The 14,659-nt window shown below is 44.2% G+C and overlaps 1 protein-coding gene across 2 annotated transcripts; it reads left to right on the forward strand.

The window, feature by feature from the left end:
- The first annotated feature begins 3,964 nt into the window (after positions 1 to 3,964).
- LOC306696068 (beta-1,3-N-acetylglucosaminyltransferase lunatic fringe-like) lies at positions 3,965 to 13,748 on the forward strand. Of its 2 annotated transcripts, none has more exons than XM_079159565.1 (8): positions 3,965 to 4,441; positions 8,552 to 8,600; positions 9,586 to 9,688; positions 9,777 to 9,930; positions 10,450 to 10,535; positions 10,642 to 10,801; positions 10,883 to 10,968; positions 12,294 to 13,748. In XM_079159565.1, exons 1-8 carry the CDS (start codon positions 4,052 to 4,054, stop codon positions 12,358 to 12,360), a joined length of 1,095 nt encoding a protein of 364 aa, XP_079015691.1. In that variant the 5' UTR covers positions 3,965 to 4,051; the 3' UTR covers positions 12,361 to 13,748. The 2 variants fall into 2 exon arrangements, with proteins under 2 accessions (XP_079015691.1, XP_079015692.1); XM_079159566.1 differs by having other exon boundaries at positions 10,453 to 10,535.
- Positions 13,749 to 14,659: the final 911 nt, after the last annotated feature.

Raw genomic sequence — 14,659 nt, forward strand, 5'->3', positions numbered from 1 at the left:
AGCACTAAGAATAAAAAAATAACACAATTTTCAGTTAAGTATTCCTTTAAACAAACGCACACAGGCTCAAATCAGGCGGCAATCTCCGGTTTGGAAAAGTGAAGCCAAAGCTGAAGCGTCTTAAACTTGCATTCTCAGGGGGCGACTCCTCTGGTTGCAAAAAGAAGTCAGATTGTATAGAAGTCTATGAGAAGATGACTCTACTTCTCTCTTGATTTATTACCTCAGTAAACATTGTAGACATGAGTTTATGGTCCCAGTCACTAGTTTTACGTCTACTTCAACACAGCATGATGTTCATTTAATACATTTTAGAGTAAAAGGGACCATAAAGTAGAGTGTGCTTTAGGGCGGCCTTACTGTGATTGACAGGTGGCTACTGCTACCAAGACGATATACAGCCGTCTCTAGATCACTCCTCTGTAGTCCTTATGTGGTCACTTCCGTTCACTTCCAAGATGGCGGCGGACATAACAGCAGTCCACCAACCAATTGGCGACATCGAGGCGACTTTGTCCAGGTCTTGTGTACAGTCTATGGTTGAAATACACCAACAGATGAATTGTTTCCTGATTCTTGGGGGGGGGGGGGGGTTTCGGGGCAGAGAAAAACTTTAATCAATATCACATTGTGGACCAGAATCCCCTGAAATCGTGACTGACGCCACGATAGCCACAAAGCTCCGTCCTAGACTGCGACCTTTGACACATCTAACTCCCCCTCCTCCTCCTCCTCCTCCTCCTCCTCCTCCTCCTCCCCCCCCCAACTCTGATCACTTGCTCCCTCCCCCCCCTCCACCACTGCATCCTCGTCTCCTCTAGATGTGGTGTGAGAGCGATCCCTCACTCTGCCAAGAAGAAAGGAAGGAATAAAACATCCTAGTTGTTTGTTCTCCTTCCCACTCGCAATCACACATTTCTCTTTTCACGGCAACAACCACACTTAAGCAGCGGTTTATATTCGATTAATTGTAACGAGGAGATGAAAGGGACTTTTAAAAACTCAAGAATGTGGAGTGGGTTTCTTTTTTCTTGTCCGTTTGTACAGTTCGAAGACAGTGAGAGGAAACGTGGGGGGAGTCCCAACTTGAGGTTTGGAAAATTGTGACCTTGCACTCTGAATCCTGCAGTATTGACGACAAGATGAAACAAGAGGGGAGAAAGTGAGCGGGGAGGGAAGACAAAGGAAGAAAAGGAAGAGAAGAGGGAGACTTGAGAAGCAGGAATCAAAGAGAGAGGGATTAGGCTAGAAAAAAGACAGAGCTTGACTGTCCTTGTATGTTACTATTGTACATATCACACACACACACAAAGCCTATGGGAAGCATTTTGCTCTAAACACACAGACAGGAGGGAAAAGAGCAGCAGGCACGCACACACACACACAGTGTCTGACAGCACTATAAATAGAGATTCTTCAATCCGCGTCGATCCAACAACCACAACATTGTCCAGATACACACTCGCACACACAAACACAGCTTCAGCTCACACTGCGGCTGCACTGATAGGGTAAGAGAGGAAATTAAAGCCACCATAAAGAGGGGGAACTTAAGTTTGTAAGTGCATGTGCAGTTCAGCTGTTGTGCTCTATATGATCTCCAGCGGGATGAAAGTGAAGGCAGTAAGCTGCCTTTATCTTTGAAGGGAAGGAATAAAGAAGTTTGTCATGACAAAGACAGACAGAGGAGGACAAACGAATAATGAGGTCTGGCTTTGCTCTTTTCCCGCTGATTCTCTCAATATGTGCCTGTTTCTTTTTATATGTCTGTATATCATACAGAAGCAAAACCTTTCTGAGGCCGAAATGAATTCATCTTTCCAAGATATTGCAACTGTGTTCAAAAAGAAGTGTGTCAGCAATATTCAGCATTGAAAATAGAAGGTGCTGCAATTCATATTGTGGTTATATTGTTCCTGCAGTGGTGGAAGAAGTACTCAGATCCTTTACTTTGGTAAAAGTAAAAATATCGTAGACCAAAAAAAGTCCTGAAATAAAAATCTTACTTAAAGCTACAATGAGGAACTTTAATTTTGTGTTGATTGTGGAGGGAGTGTTTCAAGCACCAGGTTCCCTTCAGAAAACCTCTCATTTTAACGCAGCAGGGGTCTAACAGTCTGCTCCACTCAGTCCTGGTTCTGGTTCTCCTGTGCCTCCCTTCCCTATAGCGGGCCCAGCAATGCGGGCTGCGCCTCCAGCAGCGCGGTGCTGGTTCTGGTTCTGGGTCTGGTTCTGGGTCCGTCAGTGTTGTGGGCTGGTTGCTGCCCGGAGGCCCCTCTGGAGTCTGAGCTGAAGGAGTTTCTGGTGAACCGGCGTGATTCTGTATGATTTTGTGCAGACTCCGACCCGGTCTGCATTAAGACAAGCATTACAACTATTGGATGGATGGCCATAAAATCTCGTACACATTCTTGTTCTTTGCAGGATGAGTTGTATTAACTGTGGCGATCCCTTAACTCTTCATTATACCTGTGAAACGGGAGTGTACCTATGATCCCAGAGTCTTACGTTGCTCAATTTAATATGACACATTGGAGGGATAGTTTGGGTCTTTGGAAGTGGGGTTGCATGACTTATTCTTAGTCAGTGTATTACCTACAGTAGAAGGCAGTCGGCACGCCCTCAGTTTGGAGAGTGATCAAGTTGTCAGTGATCAACAGGAAGATGACTAATGTTCCAGCCTAACTGATGATCAGATTGTGTGAGATACACCTCACAGTTCCCCTCAGTTTTAGTGTGTTGTGGAACAAAAAGAGAAGCATGCTAATCAGCTTGCTGTGCTTCCTAGTAAGCTTTATGATCAGCTAACAGACTTCTTGGTAACACGTTGTTTATCTTAAAAGGTATTCCGCTACAGGATGTGAGGTAATGATTTTATGTTTTATTTATATACTTCATTTTCAGCAAAACATCATAAATACAAACACTGGCCAAACAAGTACTTTGTTTGAACGCAGCCCGTACAGCACGATGCAACCGTCCTCAGTGAGAGAGTTTCTGAACATGTAATATTATACTGACTTTGCTTGAGGGATCAGAACAGACTATGCAGCGCAGACACACTGCACATTATTAGAGAGGAAACATTCCTCAGATGGTTGGTGGTTCTGGCAACCTGGCCGCTTGGCACGTCTGTCTTCTATGTGTGTGTGTGTGTGTGTGTGTGTGTGTGTGTGTGTGTGTGTTTATTTGGCAGCACTACACACACTCCAATGTCACGGTCGTCTTCAACATCTGTCCACTTGGAGAATGACCCGCCAGGCTCCCACACAGAGCAACTCGGGGCACATTACTTTCCAATGAGGAATACTGTTGCTCTCATCTTAAGCGACTCCAAACAACTGTATCCCTGTGTTCCCTTTAAGAAAGACCAGTTTCAATCTTTAAATAGAGACATAGTATCACTAAAACTCCACCATAAAATACGATTCCTGCAGATACCCCCACAAACTGAAAGAGAAAGTGAGTGACTTCTAGAAAATGCAGGTACTTTCTGGTGTACCGAGGTCAGAGCTGAAAACTGACACCGCTTGGAAAATCTCACAAAAAAAAAAAATCACTACTCATCTGTAAAAAAAAACACATTTTGTAACAATAAATCAATAAATTCTTGTTTTATACTTATTTTCCTTGTCTTTTATCTTTTACTTGGTGGATTAAACACTAAATGATCTTTGTTTCACACATCGTCCTTACTGTTTTCTATCCCTGCATCTTTTTCTTCCTGTGCAAAGCACTTTGTAAAATTGCTCTATACAGTAAATAAAGTTGCCCGTTTGCTGTGCTGCCATGTGGACGTTCATCCAGAGAACCTCGCCTCCTCTATCTCCTCGTAGCCCCGCCCACACCGAGCGCTCAAACCGGCCATTGGTTCGACTAGACGAGGCCCCGCCCACTGGTGGAGTTTATAACTTCTCTGTAAAATAAAGCAGCGCGTGAGGGAGTCTCACAACAGGAGGTCTCCCACTGAATGGTTTTATAGGGTCACTGAGTCTGCACAGAGGAGATGTTGTAAACAGCAGAGGAGACTTTCTCAGACTTTCTTCTGTCTATGAATGAAGCTGTAAAAACAGTCACAATGTGGAAACCCGCCGGTGGATCAAACGGCACCTTCAGCCCAGCTGCTGCCGCCGCCGCGGTCACCTGTCTGCTCGTGACCGGGACGCTGGTCGTCACTTTCGGACACCAGAGCAGCGGAGACCCGGCGGAGCCTCCAGCAGCCGCAGCAGCGGCGAGCGGGAAAGCTTTCTCGGCGTACTTCAGGACACTCACCCGGGAGAGGCGAGCGATCCCCGGCCCGCCGAGGAGAAGCGCTGCCCCCGGGCCGGTGGAGCGTCTCTCCCCGGCCGACCTGTTCATAGCGGTGAAAACCACCGGGAGGTATCACCGGCAGAGACTGGAGCTCCTGCTGGATACCTGGATCTCCAGAAGCATGCAACAGGTGAGTTAAGAGTGATTTTGGAAACAAGTCAGCTGAATTGCATACAGAAAACCATCAGAGATCAGACGACAGAGAAACACTGCAGATAAATCAATAGAAATGAGACTTTAACGTAGTAATAAATAAACAAAAACATGACTGGTGCAGCAGTTGCATATGCTGTTTGAATGTGGGTCTTAACCATTCAAAAGTGAATAATAATGTACCTTTATTAAGTTATTGTATGCAAATCCTAATCACACAATAGAAGAAATGAACTGGCTACCAGACAGTGCTGTGAATTTACTTATAAACTTGAGATCTTGTGTTGCGTCTATGTGCTTTTTATCAGCTGGTGAAGGGTCACGTGAAGGGACATTTAGCCTTTCGGTGCTGATTAATTGAGATCGGAGCCAAAATCGCACATGATGTGGTCTTGTGCAAAGTGTGATCACATGTTAATAGTCAATGCGTCAACGAGGGAAGTTGTAGGCTACACGTAGAGGTGTCCCTCGTCTCCTGCTGCAAAATTGCCAGCGAGTTCTAATCCCCCCTCCCTGAAACGTGACAGGGTCCTCCGGCTCTTTGATCCAGCCCGCTGGTGGGTCGTAAATCAGAGATGGAGCTCCTTTGAGATGCGTGACAGCGAGATCTGAGGGCGAATAGGTCGGCCACGCTGCTGCTGACGCGGTGACTTTATTAAACAAGAGGACAGAATACACTGCGGGGTGAAACCTGCATATCATTAAGTGGTCTCAAGGCTGCAAAACGAAGGTGCAGTTGTAGTTTAGTGATCAACATGCAGAGTCTGGCCGTAGTGTGCATTATATATAAAACAGCTTCAAACATCATGAAAGCTGAGATGACAAGGCTTTGAACTCTCTTGGCTTTCTCTGTTATTTCAAAGTGATTGTAGCACTTTAACTTACTTATCCTGTAACTTTGTCTTTGATTACTGTATAGATCATTCTTGTTTCTCCTCTCACACTATATAAGTTAGTTGCTTATTTTATGTATTCTTATTTTTCTATTTATTTGTTCTTAAATCAGTCTTTGTGCTGCTGTAACGCCTGCTTTTCCTCTCCTGGGCTCAATAAAGGTTCATCGTATCTATTCTACGACATAAGAGTGAAATAATGTAATATATACACCACTAGCAGTTAATTAGGCAGCTGGAGTTAATACTTACGTTTGCGTTTAAACGATTCAATGCATATAAACTATCCTATGCTGCAGATAAATGAGTTTAGATTTTGTTCCTTGGACCAGGTCCAACATTAAGATGCCTCACCTTAATAACCCTCATCCAGTAATTATAATTACACTGAAAGGAGCCATTCTTTAACCTGAGTACTTTCACTTTTGATTCTAATCTGCTCATATTTGTGTTTTTACTCAATTACTTTTTTGAATGCTGGACTTTTATGTGTAATTTTTTCTGAATAGGGTTACAACTAATGATTTACTTTGGACTAATCTACAGATTATTTGCTTTATATTATGGGAAAATGCTCATCTACGTCCGTATCTGCAAGTCTTCAGATATTCAAAACAGATGCCAGTTAGTTAGATTAATGGACTAATCATTGCTCTAAATCTGAATTCTTCTTCCGCCACTGATCCCATTAGAAGCCATCTTTCCCTCATTATTACACCGAGCAGCCCTGTGATCTGGAGGACTTGTAACATGACTACTGGATTTGAAAGAGAGTCATCGAGCCTCACAGATAAATATTTGACATCAGACAGCCTTTTTCTTGGTCTGAATCACGTTGGCGAGTGAGTCAAAGATGAATCTGTTGCTGCGAAACACATGGGGCTGTGGTGAACTGCACCCTGCGGCTTCAAAGCTCCTAATCCAACGCAGACGTGACTGTGGAGCGCACGGTGGTCGCTCCCATTTCCATTTAAACCCCAGTGTGTGAGGAAGGACTCGCTCAAGTCTCATCTCATGCTGCACAAGAGACTGTTGACATGTAAATAGAGCTGATGCAGGGACAATCAGCTGGTGTGTGTGTGTGTGTGTGTGTGTGTGTGTGTGTCTGACGCATTCTTGCCTCTGCTCTCACGGTCAGGTGTGTGTAACTACCTGTTTCCCAGACACACCTCTACACTATGAGACTGCTGAGTAATGGAAATACAGCAACACATACACACACACACACACACACATTCTCAGTGTTACCTTCACACACACACACACACACACACACACACACACACACACACACACACACACACGCACGCATGTCATGGGAACTCACAGGGTTTCTCATGGGAAGTTAAAAAGTGTCTGATCACAAGAGTAAACAAACTCACGCACACAGACACCACTTTCTCCTGCCTCAGTGTTGTCGCTGTTTCCTGTGTAAATCCTGGTGCCCCCCCCCCCCCCCCACACACACACCACCACCACCACCACCACCCCCCTCCTCCTCCTCCTCCTGTCCTCCTCTGACACACTGTGACTCACAAGCTGACTGCTCTCTGGAGGCTTAAGAGGCTCAGAGGGGGGGGGGGGGCTGACAGAAACTCACAGCTGGCTGGACACACAGATATGTTTCTGTCTCTCTCTCTCTCTACAACAGGCAGTGGTGTGATCACACAGTACACAGACCAACCATTTATTATTGAATTTGTGCTGCATGGCGGGAAGGTTGCAAATCCCTCTGAGTCGGGGGGGGGGGGGGGGGGGGGGGGGGGCGTTCAGTAAAAGTATTAGCACAGATCTTCTGTTATTGTCCCTGCAGCACTTTGGATTTGAAGAGAAAGGACCACTAATGAGGTTTAAGTGCTGACTTCCAGCTGTGATTTGAGGATGTTTACAATCAGAGGAACTAATTACAGAACTGTAGATCTTTCAGGGGACATAAAGTAAATAGACAAGTTAACACAAACTTGAATTTAAGTAAAAACATTACCTTTTTTTTATTTGGTCCTTTGCAGTTAGTTGATGTCGAAAGGCTTTAATGCACTGACATTAAACAGGCACCTTCCCCCGCTGATGTCATGCCAGACCCGCACTGCAGCAGCCCATTCAGTATTGATCTGTTCGTCTGGAGGTTGGAAGTCGACTTGGCTGCAGTCGGTATTAAAGAGTTATAGACTTCAAGGACGTGCATTCATTCTTTTAACAGCGTTTAAATTACTCTGATGCTTGAGCTGCAGGGATGGCCAGACTGAAATCTCTTAACGTGAAGCTGTGTGCGCGCACACTCACGGTCCCCAGAGGATGAATCATCCGGCTCCATCGTCACGTCACAATTTGAATTTGTCCAAATACTTTGTGTTCGGTGCATATTATGATATGTTGGCACGCTAACACGCTAAACTAAGACAGTGAACATGCACACATACCTGTTAGAAAGTGAAACGGCTTATTCTTTTTTTTCTCATTAATTAAGTCATTTTATAATCAAGTTTCTTTTCTCGTAAATTTACAACTTCGATCACAAAGAATTTCTGTTTGGCCATAAAACCTCTACGTATACGTTGTCTAAACAGGATCATTGTCCTGCTGCATTATCCGAAAATGTTGGGACAATGTATAAAAAAGGACAACAAGTCCTCCACTGCTCACCCAATGTGGACGTAAACAGCGTCGAATTAAAGCTGAGATTAGGAACTTTAAACCTCAAAGTCATCGTTTCATCTCGGCTCTATTGTGCTGGAATACAGAGCAGAGACAATATTTACAGACCGCGCTCTGTATGTGCACCCAGGCTGTGTGTTAACTTCCTGTGGAAAGTTGAGGGGTCTACACGGCTTCCTGAGTGCGCAGTGACCCCCGACCCCGTCACTCATCACATAAACACACACACACACACAGCTACAGAGTTGAGACCAGCTGCTCTGCTGCTGATAGATAAGAGGCCTACCTTTTTATGTTGGCCTGCATCCAACATCAGCAATGCCTGCTGCTGCTGCTGCTGCTGCTGCTGCTGCGGGTGCTGCTGCGGGTGCTGCGGGTGTTGGTGTGTGACCGAGGAAACAGGTGGAGTCTCACCTGAGGTCGTAAGCAATGATGGTGGAGCAGTGAAAGCGTCCGTACGACGGGTGTTTTTCTTTCCCCGCTGGTCACTAAAGGCCGCTGGAACAACACCAACTGTTTGTTTTTGTTCTTTTCCACAGACGTTCGTGTTCACCGATCGAGAGGACGAGAAGCTGAGGAAAAGGATGGGTGAGCTGCACACACATACACACACTCACTCACACACTCACACTCACACTCACACACTCACACGCTCGCACACACACGGTCACGGAGCAGTTTCGCTGAGTTGCAGCAGTGTTATCTGCAGTCTGTGAGCAGGAAAGCAGGAACCAGGCTGCTGACTGGGCAATATTGTGTTTCCACAAAGTGCAGGAAGTCACTTTAGTTTTATCAACAGGCCTTTCCTCGTCTAACTCGTGGAAATGTTTTACTTTCAATGAGGCTATTCTTCTCGCTCTCGGACACATTGTACGACTCAATGCAGAAAAAAAGGTGTAATTATTATATTTATTAGCATCCTGCTTATAATAGCATTCATCACCAACTATTAATCGATTAATATGTAATTTTTAAAGAAAGAAATAGCCAAAATTCTTTGATTCCTGGGATGTAACTAAATATTATTTTCATTGTAGATTCATCTGTCGATTATTTTCTCAATTAATTGATTAGTTTGGTCTCTAAAATGGCGAAAAATGTCGAGTGTTTTGTTTTGTTCACATGTAAGAAGCTTTTTTTATCTTAAAAAATGACTCATCGATTCATCGAGTATCAATATAGGAAGCTATTAATTTAAAACCTGACTATTAATCCATTAATTGTTGCAACTCTAGAGTCCAAATGTGAATAGTTTCTGGTTTCTTAACTCATCTATGACTGTAAACTGAATGTCTTTTGAGTTGTGAACAAAACAAGACATTTGAGGACGTCCTGCTGGGCTTTGGGAAACACCCTTTGACATTTAATCGAGAAATTAATCCACAGATTAATCCACAGTGAAAGTAATCGGTAGTTGCAGCCCGTATGGGATCACAGTTTCAAACAGCTTTCTTGCTTCTGAAACACATATTTAGTCAAAGTTGCTTCATCAAATACACATCGTCCCTGTTATAATCCTAACCGCTGCTGAGTCAGCGTTGGTTATTGATGTTTGTTTGTCATCGATCATCAGGAGCTCACCTGATCAACACCAACTGCTCAGCGGCCCACAATCGCCAGGCCCTCTCCTGTAAAATGGCTCTGGAATACGACACTTTTATCAACTCTGGCAGGAAGTAAGACTCCACACACACACACACACACACACACAGTAACACTTGACATATACACACAGAGCATTTCACCAACCCTCATCCGTCACAGGTGGTTCTGTCACGTGGACGATGATAACTACGTGAACGTGGGCTCCCTGCTGAAGCTCTTGTCTCAGTACAGTCACACACAGGACGTCTACATCGGCCGGCCCAGCCTCGAGCGACCAATAGAGGCCACGGAGAGTCTCGGCACGTCTCAAATGGTAAACTTTTAACCGGTTGATTGTTCAATTCTGCAGCTCCCTGCTCCATATCTCAGTCATGATAACTGAGATAAGCATCTACGGTCTCAGTCTCTGGGTGTTGCTCAGTCTTACAACCTTGAAATCAAGTGAATGAAACAAGATTTACGCTTCAGCTCGTGATGACAAAGGGTGCATAACTTGGCTGCTAACAACAAGAGCTAACTATCGCCTCAAACACGTTGGCCCTTTTCCGTCCGCCCCAAGAGCATTATGGGTAGTGAAGTCCTTTCTAATAGAACGTAAGGCCTCTAAATTACCTTCCGTACTTATTACTTCATAAAGCTGAAATAAATAATCAAGAGAAAGTGCAGGCTTCTTTGAACTCAATATCTGTTTTACATGAACTATTAACTTCCCTTCAGGAATACACGTCAGTTTCATTAAAACATCAGTAGTGTAACGTGTGTGTGTGTGTGTGTGTGTGTGTGTGTGTGTGTGTGTGTGTGTGTGTGTGTGTGTGTGTGTGTGTGTGTGCAGAAGCAGGTGCGTTTCTGGTTCGCCACAGGCGGAGCAGGGTTCTGTCTGAGCCACGGCCTCGCTCTGAAGATGAAACCCTGGGCGAGGTAAAAACCTTCACCAACAGATAAATGAGATATCTTTCGGCTCTGTTTTCAGCGACATCATCAAACCTTCCCTTCTCTTATGCTCTCTTCTTCTTTCTCTGTCCAGCGCCGGCGCCTTCATGGCGACAGCTGAGCACATTCGCCTCCCGGACGACTGCACCGTCGGTTACATCGCGGAGGCGCTGCTTGGCGTGAGCCTCATCCGCTCAGCGTTGTTCCACTCCCACCTGGAGAACCTGGGACTGGTGTCGGACATATACAACCAGGTACACACACACAGACACACACTCACACACTCACAGATTTATTGATCTGAAAACTCTCTAAACAGCTTGTCACCCCTTTAGGTGACTCTCAGCTACGGCACAGTGGAAAGCAGCAGAAACACCGTCAACCTGAAGGGACCGTTTTCAATAAATGAAGATCCTACCAGGTAAAATATCCGTGTGTTTCAGTTTACGGCGGTGATTTTGTTTCTTCGATATGCAGAAAGGAGAACCGTATAAAAGAGTGCGACATCTGTGTGAGACATCTGTGTGAGAAATGTTTCCAAAATACTGGAGGCGATGGCATCAAAATGCTTGTTTTTTGTCAGACACATAAAGAGATGCCGTTTATTATCACTTCAGATAAATAAAAGTATCAAATCCTCACAATAGAGATGAAACATTTGCCGTTTATGCTAAATCAATCGATTATCAAAATAGCTGCTGTCCATCATCTAACCATACGATTAAAATCAACATTATGCGTGTAGTAATGGTAAATACGTCTGCAAAGTATAATTTGACCGGCTCATCCTCTACAGTCTGCGGTGTGATGAGGTCGATCCAACCTTTTCTTGAGAAACAAAAAAAAAAAACACTTCTTTTCTGATGTGTTACTTTATATAATTTAACAGAATATTCAAGTTTTTATCTTGTAAATGTGTTTTTTTCAAGGTAATTCACGACTTTTATCTCAGAGAATAATCAAGTTCTTTTCTTGTAAAGGTCTGTTGTAGTTTTTCTCAGAATATACCCCCCCTCCCCCTCCCCCTCCCCCCTCTGTAACTTTAACTTAGCTTGTGAATGCTCAGTGTAACACAAAAGGTGACCTTCTCTCTGAATATGTACAGTACGGGGGCCATGACGTCTCACTGACAGGAACGACATAACGGGCAAACAAAACAATTCAAAGCGTAAAACAAAGACTGATCTTATCTTTGGCCTTCCTGACATTAAGGGCATTTATTTTTTATTTCTCCAGCTTCCCGTCTGTCTTTCCCCTTCTTTGTTTTGTCCTCTACTCAGTAATTGTATCATTGTGTATTGATTTGGGCTAATTGTAATCATTGCTGCAGCTTGTCAATAGACTCTGACGGCAGCGTGCCCAGAGGGTGAGACGGGGGGGGGGGGACGTAATGCGATCAGCTCGTTTGACCTGCTGGTGGACGGGTTAATTGAAAAAGATTAAAGATCTTTTCAAACAATCTATATCAGATACTGTTTATTGTATTTTATCTGATATTCACAACGCAGCCCTGCAGCTGCTCCGTCTGTGTCAGGAAACGCTTTTAGTTTTAGAACATGTGTACTACAATGCTCCTTTATGTAACTCTTTCTCATGTGTGTATGTTTTTACTACAGTGACAAGCTTCCTGGCTTTGTGCATTGTGTGCATGAGTGTATGCACACGGCTAATTGTACTCAACTTATTTTGAAATCCCCAGTTGGCGGCTTCCAGGCATTGTGACACTGGTTTCCCTCTCTGTCTCAGGTTCAGGTCGGTCCATTGTCTGCTGTACCCAGACGCCGCTCGCTGCCCGAGCCCCCGGCCGCTTTAAACGCCCGTCCAGAGACACGGACGGGCGGACGGGTGGAGGAGGAGGAGGAGAACTGAGCCTCTGGCTTCACTCGACGTCCTCTGATGGAGGAGGAAGTCACCGCAGGCGTCCAGGAGTCACACTGCTGCCCTCTTCTGGCTCCACCCAAGAGCCCCGGGAAACATTTGGACGTAGATGTTTCAACAGCGGTCCGAGTGGAACACTGACTTTTTATTGATTTGACATCTGAACTCTCACCCTGTGAATTGTCGTTGGGTGTCAAACGGCCAAATACTGCAACATGAGAAAAAGACTTATGACCATTGTGAAAAATGGAGAGACTGCTCTTCTCTTTTTTAGACCCTGAGAGTGGTCGTTTCATCAGTTATAATAACATTGTGTGCTCACCAACGTAACCGCTGAGATCCGTGCTTAGCTACGACAAAGTCAGATCAGTCATCTAATCCAACTGGCAAAAATGCAAAAAAGACTTCTATTTCAAATATGTTTAATTATTGTTTTTAAGTTGAATCATCTAAGCCACTTTATTTAGAGGTCAAATCTAAAGTGAGCACACTTGCAAGTCGCTCCTACTCCCATCACACTGGGAAACAGAGTGCGCATACAAGTACGGTAAGTAGAGGAGGTCAACGTTGAAGTCATCTGTAAACTTGCTGTTGGCCTTTATTTTATTTGTCGAGTAGGCTTGACCGGTTTGTTTGACGGTGAAAAGATGAGAGATGAGTAATTCTTTTTAATCTGAAGTTTTGTCTTGTCAGCGTTCAGTATTATGTTTTTTTTTTTAAAAGTATATCATCACGCCTGAGCACTTTGCCGTTATATTTCTGCTGTTTGTAATTAATTCATTTTAAACAAAAAAATGCGTTCATTCGCTGACTTGACGAGAGTTAGACTACGGGGTGAATTCTGAGCTTTAGAGGAGCTGGTTTCAGCTGGTTTAGTTGCACTGTTTCCTCCTGTCTTCAGTCTTTGTGCTAAGCTAAGCTAACTGGCTGCCGGTTCCAGCTACACATTTGCCGTGCGTGTTGATTCTTTCCATCTAACTCTCGGGCAAGAAAGCAAATAACAGCATTTCCCACAATGAACAGGCTATTCTTTCAAAAACTCAGAACTAATCCCATATTGTCAACTCATCCAGTGAGGCCTGTTCATTACGACTCTCCTGAAAAGCCCTCATCATGTTCGACTGCTTCTGAAACGTCTCTCGCAGTAGCAGTGTAACAAAGAATGACTCATGTTGGGTCGTCTTCTATCTTTCTGTGCATTGAAAGCATTTGTTGCAACTGAGTGAAAGTTATTCAGTTCAATTCTGTCCCTTGTTAAGTGAATGCATGTGATGAACCGTTGCTTCTGAAGCGTACACGCTCTCTCCAGTATCTGGACTGTATGCAGACATGCAATAAAAAAAACTTTTTTTTAAAAAACAACACTTCTTAGTCTCTGTGACTGTGAACCGGGGGATTTTAAATGAGGTTGTGAAGAGACACCGCCTCCACCTCTGACCTCTGACCTTGTTTATGAGCTGGTGGGTTCCTGTCTGGAGACCCCCGCCCCCCCACAACAACAGCCGTCCTCTTATCTGATCGAGCCATGCACAAGGCCCTGGAGAGATAAAGGCAGAACCAAAACATTAGCGGAGTGTGTGTGTGTGTGTGTGTGTGTGTGTGTGTGTGTGTTGTGGCCTCTCTCCCACTGTGAGATGTCAGACTGGTTTAACCTGCTACAGAGTGACATCTGCTGGCTGCACGTGTTACTGCAAAGAGCAGCAACTAGTTTATGTTATTAACATTGTTTATGTCTCTCTGCTGCTTGTCCTGAGCCGTTTTTATATTTAGCTGTATATAGTAACTGCTGCCAGACTTCCAACCCGACCATGGCGCTTGTTCAAACGTAGGGGTTATTAAAAGTTGTTCTCAGGTGAGACATCTTTGTAAAGGCTCATGGTTTGTGGAAATACTTATGATAATATAAAAATACTGTCAGTGAATCAAACCAAAAACAGGTGGCAAGTGCATCATCGGTCCTTTATAGCCGAAATCCCTAACATCTAAAATACATGAGCCGCATTTCCCTAATTTCCTTTTAACAACATTATGGTTCAACTCTAGACGTAATTAGTCCTCCATCTGTGTATCACAAATTGTTTACTCGCCTCACTTTAGAAGGCTTTTTTGAAAAAAGCCTTCTAAAGTGAGGCGAGTAAACAAAAAAGTTTTTTCTGCATTTTAGAAGTAGATTTCCACCATCAAAACACCACAACACAGGCATGATCATCTTCTGAGCCCATTTGCTCCTTTGC

The sequence above is a fragment of the Pholis gunnellus genome (genome assembly GCF_910591455.1).
Source record: "Pholis gunnellus genome assembly, chromosome: 5".
NCBI lineage: Eukaryota > Metazoa > Chordata > Actinopteri > Perciformes > Pholidae > Pholis > Pholis gunnellus.